Source organism: Boleophthalmus pectinirostris, unplaced genomic scaffold (genome assembly GCF_026225935.1).
Source record: "Boleophthalmus pectinirostris isolate CB_2022bp ecotype Guang Dong unplaced genomic scaffold, ASM2622593v1 HiC_scaffold_7, whole genome shotgun sequence".
Lineage (NCBI taxonomy): Eukaryota > Metazoa > Chordata > Actinopteri > Gobiiformes > Gobiidae > Boleophthalmus > Boleophthalmus pectinirostris.
Genome location: NW_026571473.1, coordinates 22,560,315 through 22,575,995, shown reverse-complemented (window position 1 = coordinate 22,575,995; position 15,681 = coordinate 22,560,315). Strand labels below are relative to the sequence as shown.

General features: G+C 37.1%; 1 protein-coding gene across 2 annotated transcripts in view; it reads right to left on the bottom strand.

Annotated features, from left to right (window-relative positions):
- impact (impact RWD domain protein) overlaps positions 1-15,681 on the bottom strand; it is a 30,639-nt gene that overhangs the window by 2,211 nt on the left and 12,747 nt on the right. Inside the window, exons 9-10 of one of the 2 annotated variants that reach the window (XM_020918876.2) lie at positions 13,234-13,324; positions 2,463-2,600 (exon numbers count right to left, since the gene is read on the bottom strand). In XM_020918876.2, coding sequence (XP_020774535.1) covers positions 2,463-2,600; positions 13,234-13,324 — 229 coding nt within the window. The remainder of the gene's footprint in view (positions 1-2,462; positions 2,601-13,233; positions 13,325-15,681) is intronic. The other variant, XM_055164653.1, reaches the window with a different exon arrangement.

The following is a 15,681-nucleotide window of genomic DNA, read 5'->3' as shown; positions in this document are numbered from 1 at the left end:
AGAGAAAACTTTGTGTGTGAGTGCTTTAGGCAGTTGGAGTACAAGTGTGGAGTCATTTAAGTCCATACTGTACAAAAATTGTTACACTGTATCTTATAGTGGATTTTAACACAAATCAAAAATAAAAACACAAATTTGTCCTATGTTCTCTGTGCATTCTTAAAACTTGAGGCAAATATTTGTGGTTCTGGTGCTGACTTGGTGTACTTGCCAAAACTTCTAACCACCAAAACCAACCTACCTTCCCTATAGTTGGTGGTTCATGATACGTATTATTATGCATGCATCCAGCCCCTTATGTAAAAAAAAAACAACAACAAAAAAACTGCATTACACAATGATACACCCTGACATTAGAACTGGCATTTATGTCTTTTGCAATTCAAACTTGTCTATTAGATTGGACCACACAAACAGCCAAGGCTCTCGACGTGCGACGTGCGTCAACAGTGTTTATTTGTTTATAATATCCACAGCGAATCTAAATTGAATACTGCTAATTTAATACAATTCGAGACTAGTCATCATCACTGTCACAGGCTTAACAGTAACAGAAATTTAAAGCAGCCCTATTGTGCAAAATCAACTTTTAACCATGTTATAGTTTTCCCTTCTCATTTAACCTGTAATTAAGTGTGATTCATGCATGTTTCAGTAATCTTTCCTGTATTCCAGATATCATTGCTCCGATCAACCCCAGTTACATGCCCACTCCTCTGTTCTTCGTTCTCCAATTTTATTTTCTTAATCTGTGATACATGTAACATTTTGAAGCTTCACATAGTCATTTTGGCACCAATTTTTTTAAATGTGCTACTCGCTTGCGTGATGTGCAGCTATCCATCAGAGTTGCCGGCAACACAATGATGTCCTAGATTTTAACTATTTTGCAGCCTCAAGCACAGTATGTCTTCTTTAATGTTTTACTTCTTGTGTAGTCTAAAAAGTATATCAAGCATATTACTATTACATTATTCAAGGCATTTATATTGCAAAGTCTAATAAGTAATTTACTTAATTTAAATAAGTTCAACAGGTAAGAGTTAAACATTTTAACTTGCTTCTGCAGTCTGTTTTCACCGACATCAATTAATTTACAATTTTGTGCAGTCCTAATATTTTCATGTTATTTTTTTCTTTTTGTTTATACTGTACTATTTCAAAATCCAGTTCCTGGTGACTTCATTTCTCAGAGGACTCCAAAATCCCAGGTCCTCGGGCGGTAGGCCTTAATTAGTTATGACCGGGTCCAGCGCAGGAACTAGATCTATTTTTTTTTTTTTTTTTTTTTTTTTTTTACCGTGAAGCCATGGATGTTTTGAAGTAGGATACATTTAGGAGTGGGGCCTGGTCTACCTTTAATCTACGTCGGGGAAACAGCTCAAAGTTCAATCATGTTATCAATGGAATAACTTTGCAGAACACAAAGATGAGTTCAAAGAGACTGGACCAACTTCAGACTGGTAAAAGCCTCAGAAAGTGTTTGATCTCCACAACATGAGGCCACCAGACACTTCAAATGGCCAATATCCCTATAATATGTGAGGACCATGGAGCTAGCGGACACCAGCGGAATTATTCTGTCAAATGTCTCTAGCCTTTAAGCACACAAGATAGTCTGAGAAAGCAATGAAAGATTTTTTTTATTTACTTTTTCAGCGTTGTGTAAATATTGCTTTCCTGGACACTGTGACATAGGATAACAAAGGGGGGAAACATTTTGAAAATACTAAGAGCACTAAGGCAGTTTGTCCACAGCAACATAACCCTACAGGCCATCCGACTGTGAAATAACAATAATCACCAGAGCTAGTCAAGGTGATATATTCTTTTAATAATACTTGAGAACTATATGGCATCACAGATTTTTTTTAAAGCAAGGATTAAGAAGTCAGGAAAAGTGGAAAGTTCAGCAAAAATCCTTCTCAAATCACACTTCCACTCACAGTTAAAACTGCATCATAAGCAAATTAAGTCAAAGTAATTTGTCTGCTTTAAAAAATGATTTTAGAAATATGAAAATAAAATAAAATGCAAAAATAACATAACTTGACTTTAACTTTTACATTTTGTATATTTGTGGGATAAATGCAGAAGTATTAACGAGAAGATTATCAAAGATTATACATTATTAACAAGGTACGTTAAAATGGTGGTGGAACTGAAAATGCAGATTAAGCACTCTTAGTTTTACTACAGATGAAATACTTTGAGAACTTTTGTATTAATTGAAATTGGACTTCTTCGATGTAAAAATTCCTGTAAGCTCTAAAAACAAAAAAAATGCATATTGCTCGAGAAGTTTCTCAAGGAAATAGCTTTAGTAAAACTTTCTCATACCCTTTCACCTTTGACTACCAGATACCAGGTGGCCCATCTCAAACCAATAAGAAAGTCGCAGTTGACAAATGTTTCATCAGTGAAATCTTGACAATACAACGAGCTAAATATAAAAGCCTTACCCCTATCATGCCTATGTATCCCTCCTCTTGCAGGATGCTTCTGGCACAGTTGTTGATGTGTTTGAAGCGATCGGGCCCCAACAAAATTCCTCCGTACCACCGGGACACAACCACCATGACATTGCGCACATCCAGAATCTACAGGAAGAATAAAATGTGTGAACTGGCTTACGAGCAGAGGCAGACAAGCAAGAATCCATGTAGATAGTGAATAGTGGCTCAAACACCTAGTTTTGATGGTTATTTTCAACAGTACAAATATTTCACACCACAGGCAGTAAGTGTATTTTTCTCAGGCATTTCTGTCACTCACGACCCGCTGTAGTGATGAGACAGGTTTTGAAAGGATTTCTTTATTTGGCCATGGTGCAAAGAATAGCTGTGCAGGGGCTCTGTGAGAAACTCAATGGATCAAGGTTAGCCAAGCACTCTGAATAAACCGGCATTCCAGGTAAAAATAAAGTGGCAGAGACCTCATACGTATTGAGTAAATGGGGTTTGTGTCTAGTGTAATATTATGTCCATAAGAAAAAAAGAATGAGATGAAGAGCAGATGAAACAGAGTTCATCTTCGAACCAACTTTCTAAGATGTAGGGACCAAGAGTAATTCCACTTCCTCAAAATCTAGTCTAGGTAGGTCACTTCCAAAGCCATTTTAGTGTATTGTTTAGTGTTTAGTGTATTGCAATAGACAGACTAGCTGCAAATGGTTGCTGTTCCACTGGCCTAATATGGATATGGAAACAGATATTATAAAATATTTTACAATTATGATAAGAAAACACCTGGCTCTACTGGGTATTATAGCTCATCATTAGCTTCTGTTTGCTTTGGTCTGGCTCGTTTTCACTATGGAGATTGATGTTGTTAATTCAATCTAATACTTCATCCTACAATTGAACTGAGAGATAGTTTTATTAAAGCCAGTGTCAGGGAGTACAATATATAAAATATTGCCTCTTTAAAACTTATTGCCTTCTTCCATAAAAGCAAATGTGCAAAGTGAACAACTGCTGGCTTGACAGAAAACTTCTGCACATCCACTGCTCCAAGCATATGTCCTGCTTTTAAGAGCACCTACATAATTTGTATAGGAATGCCATTAACTTCAAAGTTATCTAATTTACATATCCAGTCTAGTCAATACAATTTAAATTCAGCTATGTACCTAACTTTAGTGTTTGAACAATGCAGTGACTACTCTCCCTCACCTCACTTCAGATAATTATGCTGCTCTAAGTACAAGAAAGACAGGCTTATAAAATAGACAAATCCTTACACACATTGAATTCAAGTTCTGTTCAATGCTGCATTAAAGTGAACTGTCGATCAAGGAAGGCCAACACTTTTAACTATATCTTCCTATTATTCATTGTAGTACAATGAGTCATTTGCTGGTAGGAAAATCTTGATGAGCAAAAGGCTCCGGACCATAATAAAATGAGTGACGTGGTTAGTAGGTTCTCCGCTGGCAGGTCAGAGTTTTGAATTCTGGCTTAAATGTGTGGAGTTTGCATTGTCCTCTATAGTTCTCAGTCCAATGCAGAAGGGGCCCAGTAGCTGTGGTTACTCTAAATTGGTACCACTGATGGGTCAAAAACACAGAACAAATCTAAAAACAGTCTACGAGTAGTGATTATGATGATTTTTTTCTATATAAAGTATATACACATGCCTAGGCAAACATAGGGAGATGAAATTGAACTTTGAAGTCTTAACCACTGTGAACGATGCAATTGTTTTTTGATACAAACATTTTAGTGTTCCCATTATTATGAGAAGAAACATCACAATTAGGGGTCAGGAGGTTAGGGTTCGGGGTAGGTTCTCTAGTGCCTCACAATGGCAGTGGGTGTAATGTAAAGAGGGAAATTGAATGTGTGATAGTGCACCCTCCCCTTGCAGGGCAAGACGCGGCCATTGCCACTTGTAGCTATATTAATATTATTATTACTTTTACAAGTTGAAAATGTGAGGATAAAATAATTAGTAACTAGTAAAAATATTGACATTTTGATGCAAATTCATAATTCTAGTCATTTTATCTTATAGTGCATATGACAGGTTTTCATATTTCTCTAATTATAGGTTTGATGGGATAGTACCTGAGGTAAACATTTATCACAGTTTTAAGTAGCAGTTTATGAAAAAAAAATGTTTTTTGAAGTACAAAAATACAGGAAATGTACAGAAAATGTACAGAAAATAAACAATTTACACATATGGAGCATATTTTTCTGGCAGTTTAAACCTTCATTTCACAAAATAAAGGTTTATTATATTATAGTTATATTATAGTTGCTAGGTAACAAGTACCTCTATGTTTTTGTTTTTGTCATCTATCTCAAACAGAAAACATTCTGTTCCGTCTTGTAATGTTGTGTGAATAAACAGGAAGTGCTCCACTGTGTTTTTAAACTCCATACACCTTTACTAGAATTATTTTGATGATTTCAGTCCTAGAACTACTCTACTGAAGAAAAGTTAAAAGGTAGCTATTAACTTGAAAACTACTACTTCATAACATCATAAAATGAAACAGAGATTTGGAGATGTAGACAGATTAATAATAAATGATTACAAATAAAGGAATAATGCTCTGTAAAGTGTCCAAAAAAGTGCTATATAAAACTGATGCATAATTAATAATAATAATTGTTATTATTATTATTATTATTATTATCATTATTACTCAAACATGAGTCAATGCAACGAAATACAACTCTGGTTGTTTTTGATGAGGTAACAACATTCTAACTTGGCTTTAAGCTCACAAGAGTCAATTTCACTTATTATAGGACCTTTAATATTGAGCTAGCAATCTAATGTAATCTAAAAATATATATTTCTTCTGATTTTGAGCATGGCTAAAGTGATGTAATAAAAAGCACCTTAAGCTAAATGCATTTAACAAAAGTATTAGTATTTTATTATAATACTACAGCACAGCACTTAATATATTCAATATTTGGAATCAGCTCCTCTGTTCACAGCGGGATCAGGACTCTGGGTCACATTTGGTCTTGCTTAGAGCTATTACATTTAATAGACTATTTTAGATGTGTTTGGAGCTCTTCCAGGAGGAAATATTGCTCACCATTTACATACAATATTGCCATTTAATTCTAAAATTCCAAATGTTGTCATGTCATCTATAAAATCACAGCACTAACCATGGGAATCGACATGTTAATCAATGATATAATGGAGGATTCTCGTTGTAACTTCTGACAAATCTGACAAATCTGAATCTGACGGAGACAGATGCGTTCACTCAGCAGAATGAAGCCTTCGTTTGAATACATTTTGGAGGATGATGCCCTCTTCTATGAGAAGATCTTAGCCCTAGAGGCTGTGCACTAAGGCCCAGTACCAACAGGGGGCACTCCAGAGCCAGTTCCTACAGCCCCTTCCTACAGGTTAAAAGGACTCTGCAAAATACAGAGAGAAACCTAGAACATCAGCCCGCTGCATACAAGGAGACGCGTTCTCTATGGCACATGTGTGAGGGAAAAACTCAATCTGTGGCAAGAGCTTGCAAATGCCAAGTGTGACGTTTCAGAGTTGAAAGAAAAACTGAGCAACCAAGACAAAAAGTCAGCTAGAACATCATATTACTGCTTACAAGGAGTTTCAGTATAATACAGCTTTGAGGGATACGCTAAACTTGAAGCAGGAACTTGTTAGTGCCCACTGTGAAATTTCAGAGCTGATACAAAAACTGAACAACCAGGGTGAGACCAAAGAGCTACAAAAGACAGCACAGAGTTAAGTGTCTCTGGTCTCTGTCAGTGCACCTGGATGTGAAGGCGCCTCCACCATGAGGATGGAGAAGGATGAGCAGCTTGTAACTGAACTCGCAATACGTATTTAATAAGTAAACACTAAAACAATTTGCATTCATTGTTCATGCTAGTTCATACTAATTAGGCCCAAGCGACAGAGGCTGGCGAAGGGTCTATTAGTATAAGTGAACTGATGGGAAGTGAAGTGCCTGTAGTGATCAGCGATCGTCACCACATAGTAGGATTGCACAGTGCTAGCCAAAGCCCCCATTTTTCACCCAGTGGACAATGGCAAAAATCACATTAAAATTTCTGCTTCTCTGGCTATTTCCAATTTTCAAAAACAAACAAAATGACACATCAGCACTCCCCCACACAAAAAGTGGTATAAGAACAATGCCAAAAGAAAAAATGCCAGTAGAATCATGAAATTTGAGACAAAAGTAGATCATGACAAGACAACACTGTCCACATGTCAGCCATATTAGATAAAAATTTGCCAAGCATTTTCTGTAAATGTCATACTTTTATGAACGTTCTGAACAGGCTCAAATTTGCTAAACATTATCTCAACGGGTGAGGCATCAAAATCTCCAAATACTTCAAATTTTTCTTATGGTCTCTGTGCAGCAAAGCCACATACAGTGCTGTGAAAAGTATTTGCCCCCTTACCAATTTCTTACTTTTTTGCACCTTTATCACTCTTAGCCATTTCAGATCAAGCAAACTTAAATATTAGACAAAGATAACTCACAAGTAAACAGAAAATCCAGTTTTAAGTGCCGATTTCATTTATTAAAGGGAAAAAAGCCATCTGAACCTACTAAAATCTGAACTAATCTGAACCTACCTAAAAGTACTTGCCCCCTAGACCTAATAACTGGTTGAACCACCCTTAGCAGCAACAACTGCAGTCAAGTGTTTGCGATAACTGGCAATGAGTCTTTCACATCACTGTGAAGGGATTTTCTCTTCTTCACCTTTTTGTCATGCCACAGCATCTCAATTAGGTTCAGGTCTGAACTTTGACTAAGCCACTTCAAAACCCTCATTGTTTTTTTTAAGCCTTTCAGAAGTGGACTTGCTGGTGTGCTTTGGGTCATTGTCCTCCTGCAGAACCCAAGTGCACTTCAGTTTGAGGTCACAAACTGATGACTGGACATTCTCCTTCAGGATTTGTTGGTGGAGAGCAGAGTTCATGGTTCCTTCAATCACAACAAGTTGTCCAGGTCCTGAAGCAACAAAGCCCCAAACCATGACACTACCACCACCATTTTTCACTGTTGCCATGATGTTCTTTTTATCAAATGCTGTGTTCATTTTACACCAGATGTAAGGGTTTCCTTCCAGAAACTTCAACTTTTGTTTCAGTCCAATATTTTCCCAAAGGCTTTGGGGGATCATCAAGATTTTTTTTGGTAAAAGTGAGATGAGTCTTTATGTTCTTTTTTTGTCAACAGTGGAACTCTGCCATGCCATTTTTGCCTAATCTCTTTCTTATGGTTGAGTCACAAACATTGACCTTTACTAAGAAAAGTGAGGCCTGCAGTTGTTTAGATGCTGTTCTGGGTTCCTTTTTTTCCCTTATTTTTGTAGGCCGGCCACTTCTGGGAAGGTTCACCATGCTTTCTCCATTTGTGTATAATGGCTCTCCCCGTGGTTCACTGGAGTCCCAAAGATGTAGAAATGGTTTTGTAACCTTTTCCAGACTGACACATGTCAATTACTTTTCTTCTTATCTGCTCCTGAATTTCTTTGGATTGCAGCATGGTGTCTTGGGTTCAATATGGCCTACTTTCCCTTGTCAAACAGATTCTATTTAAAGTGATCTCTTGATTTGAAAGGCCTGGGAGTGGCAATCAAATTGAACTCAGCTTTCCACAATAACGATTATTGATTAATCACAATTACTTCATAATTTAACAAGGGGGGTAATTTAGGGTGGCCATATTTCCGTTTGTGTAAACCCGAACACGTTACGGGGGGTGGGGCCTCCACATTGAGCTACTCTCACCTCGCAACCTGTGCACATGACGTCCCACTTGTCCCAACTGGGATGAAAAATGGAGAATTTCTCATACAAGTCATTGTTAAATGCGCAGTTGCGCTTTGGCATGTTGCAGGTTGACCAGCTGTGTCTGCTCACTCCATCTGAGTGTACAGAGAGCTACGAGAGCTGCTCAGTTTAATGGCCGTAATGAAAGGTAATGAAAATCCGGACATTTCCATCACTTAAAAAAAAAAAAAAATGGACGCCCAGGACAGGACACAAAAAACAGACATGTCCGGGAAAAACTGACATTTGGTCACCCTAGGTAATTACTTTTTCACACAGGATCATGTAGGTTTGGAAAGTATTTTTCTCTGAACAAATAAAATAATCACAGGAAAACTGCATTTTATATTTATTTTGGTTATCTTTGTTTAATATTTTAATTTGTTTGATGATCTGAAACAGTGTGCCACACATGCAAAAAGGTGAAGGCACAGCACTGTATATTTCACTATTCTTTCTTTCTTTTTTAGATTTATACAAAGTAAAGTAAAGTTTACTCAAACATAATTACTGCAAATATAACTTCAAGTGTGTAACAGGATTGAAATATTTTTGCCAATGTCTCTTTTAATTTGCTTTCTTTTACAATGATTATCATTTCTAAACTGACCAGTTTTATGAAATCAAACTCTCTATAAAGGTAATGTGACATAATCAACTAGACAGAAAAGCACTGAACCTTTTTTAGAGTTTAGATTGAATCAAAATTATTTATTGATTATTATTTTATTTATTTATTTATTTTTTGTTTAGTTCATCTTAGTAGTTTCTGAATAATCACATTTACTGATTAACCAAATAGTCCTGACATTTCTAAGGCACCATTATGTGAGTGATGATATGATACAAAGAAGTAAAAATAATATCACCTTTTAGTTGGGTTATTTAAGGGAGAAATCTGTCTCACTATTAGGCCAATCTTTCTTTTATTCATGCCATTACCCCTGCTCATGCACTCACAAAAAAAAAGACCAAGTCTAAATGAGCAGAGGGCTGTGGACAAGAATGAGATTAGGGGAAGAATAGATTAAGAATGGGAGCTCTTCTTGTAGATTGCTGCTAGAAGATTAATCACCGTGTTAGCCAGAGCAATGAGACTGATAGTATCAGAGAGTCGCGGCAGGCCAGCGAGCCGCAACACTGACCCGATTATACGTGTCGGTGTAAAACCGCTGCAGAGAAACACGAGAGGAAAGGATTTAGGAGCTGAGCGTGAAACAAGAACAAAAAGCAAGAGATCATCAAGATTTAGACAGGAGACTGGTTTATGATACTGCTACTGAATGGAGAGATAACTGGTGCGGATCAATGCAGTCATATTGTGACTTTGGACTAAATGCTAATAATCAGAGAGAGGGGATGGCATTACCATATAATAATAATAATGATGATAAGTAGACTAGACTAGTAGTCTGTTTGGCATCTTAAAAAGTTGTTCTAAAGTTGTGCACGTGTCTGAAAATTCATGCATTTGAATATAAATGATGTGCCAAAGGATTTTTGAGAGCTAGGAATTAGATGAAGTAGTGGATTTAAATAGCCTCTTAGTGTGATCTAATTGGCCAGGGTATGTACCTCACCACTCCACAGTCCTACAGTTGCAGGAATAGATTCACATAATGTGACAGACAGAACATAATGTTAAGTAATGAACAGATAAATGAATCACATACACACTCATATGCTGGCACAGACCAGTGTGCTCATATTTTGATTGAGTTTGAACCTTGACCTCATTAACAAATGTTAAGTGTGAGAGACAGTGGAGGAGGACACCTTTTCGCATACACTTCATCTGGTCCCATTTCAAAACAAAAAACATGGTGGACAAAGCCACACTGTTCTGTGATGTGGGTGCGACTGAGTCACGATGCCATCTGACAATATTCACAAATCAAACCAAAGTGACAGCTGGAGAAATGTGTGACACAATGATTTACGCAAATATGAACAAAGCGGAATTATCTCCCAGAAAATGTGCAAAAAAGTCACTCCGAAGTAGATCTTTTCTCCATCTCTGGCCAATAAACTCTCTGCAGGTCAGATCATTAACATTTTCATTGGGGACTCTAAGTTCATGGACAAGTGATGCTGACAAATGGTGGGTAATAATTCATAACAAGCTCTAAGAAATTAATGAAATAAGTGCCTCAAAAAGGCTCCATCTATCTTAAGCTCATTAGGACGCTTCCTGCTACCTCCATTTGAAAATGCATTTCAGATTTTGTCCCATTTGACAGAATAAATTCTGTTGCACAAATGAATATCGTCCCTGATGATGAAGCGGACAAATTTATTCAGCTGAAGAAAATTTTCCAAATTTTCCAGTTTTGTGTGCCAGATGATGTAGATAAGAACAGTATGTCCTGTGCATGTTTGACAACTATTTTGGAGGGCTTAAGTTAAAGTATGTGTAAAGGAGAGGGACTGTGCTGCTAACTGGCTCAGTAGTAGAGCTGTTTCACATATACAGCACAACTGGTCTGTTTCTCTTCAGCCATTTCAATAATAAATCAGATGTTTGATTTGGATGTTTGGACGTTTGATTTGGTGAACAACACAACAGTGTTGTTGTGTCTTTAGGCAAGACACTTCACCCACCTTGACTAGTATAAATTTTGTATGAATGTAGTATGTGCGATGGGTGGTGGTTGGAGAGCACACAGATGGTAAAAAGTACTGACTTTTTTTTTTTTTTTACATTTGTATGTATATTTACATGTTCTATGCAACACTCCTGGACATTTAGTTTATATTGCTCATTGTCATTTGTCACTGGCCAGCCTTGCAACACTGCTGGCTAGTGCTAAACCACTTTGGCTTGAGAGGATGGATTTTATTTTTCTCATCACAGCATAAACTCAAAAAAAGTCAGATGTCAAAATATTACATTGATGTACAAGTAAATGCAACATAATAACAATGTTTGCTTAATGTTCCTCTTGTCTATCACCATTCAAACTCCAGAGCAGTGATAGAGCTGGATATCTGACATGAACCAATACAACGCCATGTGAATGCAACATAGAACTCTCTCTGTCAGCATGTATTATTGAACGCACACCATCACTGGGCTGTGGGGGGCCTGTTTCAGCGTATCCTGACCAGACTGAGCTACATGAGGGCAGCAGATCTGATGGTTTGAGACAAGTGGACAGAAAAATCACACTCACAGCTCCAGGCAGCTCCAGACACTTGTGTGTTTGTACAGTGGGAGCCCTGCCACTGTTTTGAACCCCCAACCTCACTGATAACCTATACGCTGCTCATCTCTACTTAGTCAAATTGTGAAACACTGATTCAAACATGGTTTGTGTGTTTTTGTGATGTAAATTTATTTGGCTTAGGAATTACACCATTAGGCAACACTTCAGTTTAAGGTCCAACTTTGAACCATTAACTATCAATGAATGAATGAATGGATTTATTCAAGTAAAAAAACAGTCAACAATCAATAACAACATAATACTTATAAGTACTTACTAACAGAGATGTAATTACGAACTTATTATGCATTTAATTACTAGTTAGCTCTTAATTTGTGGTCCCTAAACAAAGTATTACCAACCCTTATTCAATAATTGCTTTGCAAATTATTTATTATTTATTATGACACTGGCTCGAAGATCTTCAAGCTTGAGCCTATCATTGCAAGAACCATATGTTTAGTAGAGATTTTCCATAACAAATTTCTCCACTGTGACATCAACAAAGTTCCAACTTAATGTATAATACATAATACATAATACATATGCAGTTTTCTTTTGTATTTATACATTGAGGTTTGTAGCTTCTTAAAATGCTACTGTTCTACTGTACTGTATATTTCCAAAGAGCGCCATGGGAATGCAGGATATTTACACATCTGACATTCACCGTTAATACTCAATAAATTTCAAGTGTCAGTTAACAAGTATTCTTACAAGTCCTGCTCCATAAATATGCCTTCATATGCATGCATTATACATTCATTTTCCAATTAAAGGGAGCCTGGACTGTCTTTTGGCCTGTTTTTCATTCACATCACAGAGAAATGTTTCCATGTCAACTGCCATTGCGGCTTTTCTGCTTTGTTGTTGCGATGTGGAGCTCAGAGCCGATAACGCTGTAATCTGTCACATAGCCTCACATCTTTTGGGAGAAAAATGGGTGATTTATAGAAATATGTTGAGGTCTTATGCATGGGTTGTGACTGATCTCAGCAGGTCCTCTGATAGGTCATTGCATATAGCCACATTGAAGAGTCATGCTATGCCAACTATGCAAACGACTACTACTATGACAACTAGGGTTGTCAAAAGTAATGAAAATCAGACTAATCAATACTAAAATTCTAGATAGTCATTTGAGCAGGTATCCATAGACCACTATGGAACCTACCCTGCCGAAGACTACACCACATGGTAAGATAAAAGAAGATAACATTATTTAATTCTGTGGTATTGTCTAAACAAAGTGTGTTTTTTTATTATGAGTAGATATAATAAAGCATAAGTGTTAGCAAGAAGGTTCCAGGTTCGATCACCAGGTCATCCTGCCTTTCTGTGTGGAGTCTGTATGTTCTCTCTATGTCTAGGCACTTCGGTTTCTCCCAAACTAAAACATGCGCAATACATCGTGTATTCAGTTCACCTGTATTCAGCCAGCGCCAGCTGTGGGCGTTGGGTAGGTGGTTTTTAATCACTGTAAAGTACTTTGTATTACATTTTTGTATGAAAAGTGCTCTATAAATAAAGTTTGATTAATTGATTGATTGAAATCCTCCAGCTAAGGTAGTCCTGACCAAGCCTAGCAACAAGATCACAGAAATGGGTCCCCAAGTACTGCACTGTGGTGTTTAAATAAATGCAAAATATGGAAATTTAATGCCACACTGTGGACATATATGTATGTGTGTGTGTGTGTGTGTATGTATAGTGTAGAATGAACCTGTAATAAATGGAGCAATCTGCCTCCTGCTGCTGTCTCTCCATCATCTTCACAGTCCTGCAGGAAGCTGTTCTTGTCCTCACAGTATATTCTGTTAACAGAGACATAAAAATGAATCATTTCAATTACCTAAAGACAAGACAAGCTGCTGACTTTCTTTAAAACCATGTTTATTTCTGGTTTCTTCTTGGTTTAGACTTGGTTTAGTCTAGGTAAAGATGGGATAGACAGTTTTAGAGTCTATTTAGTGTTTTGAAAATTGTTTATTCTAATGTGGAACTTGTGAGGACCACTGAGACAAGTGTGTTATTCTTTAAATAGCAACTACTGTGTAGTCAGACCTGCATCTCATGTGACCTGACTGCCCCCCTAAGTTACAAAGCGATGAAGTAAAATACTGAATCTTCATTTAGATGGCATCATGCACTATAGGTTTGTAGTTGTAGAGGCAGGGGAAATTATGGAGCTTACATTTGGTATATTTGTATAAATATAATTGGATAATTTGGATATAAATTTAAGATGCTGCTTCATGTTTCCAACTGTGATGTTATTGCATTCTACAGTCTGAAAGCTAAAATACTTTCATTAAAATACTTACATAATGTATACATAAATACATACATTTTAAGATCTACACTACATGCATGCTGCTTTGGAGGTGGGGGACATTTTGGGTGACTATGGCAGGAGCCTCTTGAAGATTTTTAAAGTGGTTTAAATGTCAACATCTCACTGTGAGTAATGACTGCCCTAGCTGTGCTTCAGCAGCTCAACCTCATTAGACCAGGACCTAAACACAACAACGACAAATAGACACCCGACATCCAGACATAGGGCTGCATGGAGCTTTAGGCCCCTCCACTGCTTTGGTGACCTTTCATTGCAGAGATCTGGCCTTTACACAAGAAAGAATGGGTTAAATCTTTACTTAATGTTCATCTCTATCAGAGTTGCAGCTTTCAAACAGCCATTATTAAAATCCATTAAGGTACAATGTTAAGGTCTATCTTGAGTATATTTGTATACGAGTAGTACTTTTGAAGTTTTTGAATGCACAGTCACAAGTGGGTTATAACAACTAGGTATCCTTAATTTTATGTACATCTTTCCAGGGGCAGTGCCAGGCACTTTTGTTTGGAGGAGTTTTGGGGGTGCTAAGTTCTTCCACACTTAACATGTTCATTTAAGAGCCTTTTATGAACATGAGTACACCCCTAGCCCCAACCATGTTTGCTTTGCTGTTTTAAACACAATTTAAATGTAGTTAGCCCCTCTAGTGATTTATAAAAACCCTCCATTTGAACATTTTCAAAACATTTTTTCATTCATACTAAAATTACAAAACAACACTGCCAAAACGGGGATTGATCAGCAAAATGGTATCTTGAAAATAGCAATTAAATATTGCTCAAACATGCACGAATCACTCCGAATGCAAGTTTGGGTGAGTAAATGGTGAGAGGAAACAACTATTAAGTGGTTAAAAGCTGTGAATAGTCAACTATGCATGATAGGTCTGCTTTAATAATCCTTTTTGTGGCACTTAGTAGATATTTACATCACATAACCAAACGTGTTCCATTAAAAAAAAATCCTCTGAATATTAACATAAAAAGGGGAATTCATTTTGGCAGCATGGTCATTTGGCATAAATGGTCATTTTTCTATAGCACTTTTCCACCTTCAAGGTGGTTAATGCGCTTTACAACAAGGAACCACTCACCCATTCACACAGCAGTGTACGCAGACACTGTGTCTTGCCCAAGGACACAACGACAGCATTCATCTGTGGGAGATGGAATCACACCAGCCAACCTGTGGGTCAGTCAATCTGACCGCTCAGCCTGTGATGTTTTATGTCGAGAGCTGGATTTGAACCACCAACCTTTAGATCAGTGGGTGAATGCTCTACCAACTGAGCTACTGCCACCCCAATATGTATAAGCCAACAATACAATGCTTTATTTGCACCTTCCCCTAATCTTGTCACAGGGGGTACAAGCCAGTGGTCCTTAGGTCCTAGCCAGGATCAAATGGCAGAGAAGAACATTTAAAAAAACACAAACTGAATGATCTTGCTGCTCCACTATATCAAAAAGGAAACAGAAGATACATTATTTTAACATTATAAAACAATTGGTAAAGAGATTTGATTTCCGCTCCCACTAGTGCACCAGTCTTTATGTTCTTAGAGTGAAGTCGTTAAAGTCTCTCTTTAATAGAGTAAACAGTAAAAAGTATACAAACATTATGGTAATACTTTTGAGAGAGGCCAAGGCTTTTGTTACATAATGAGTTAACTTTTTTCACAGAGCTATGGAGAGAGCAGCGGGGACCAAAGCTTGTATCATATTTTATCCATTTATTTTTAACATTATTGAAAACAAGTTAGCTATATTCATCATTAGAGAATTAATAAGTCTGCACCCACTCATAAACATGAAA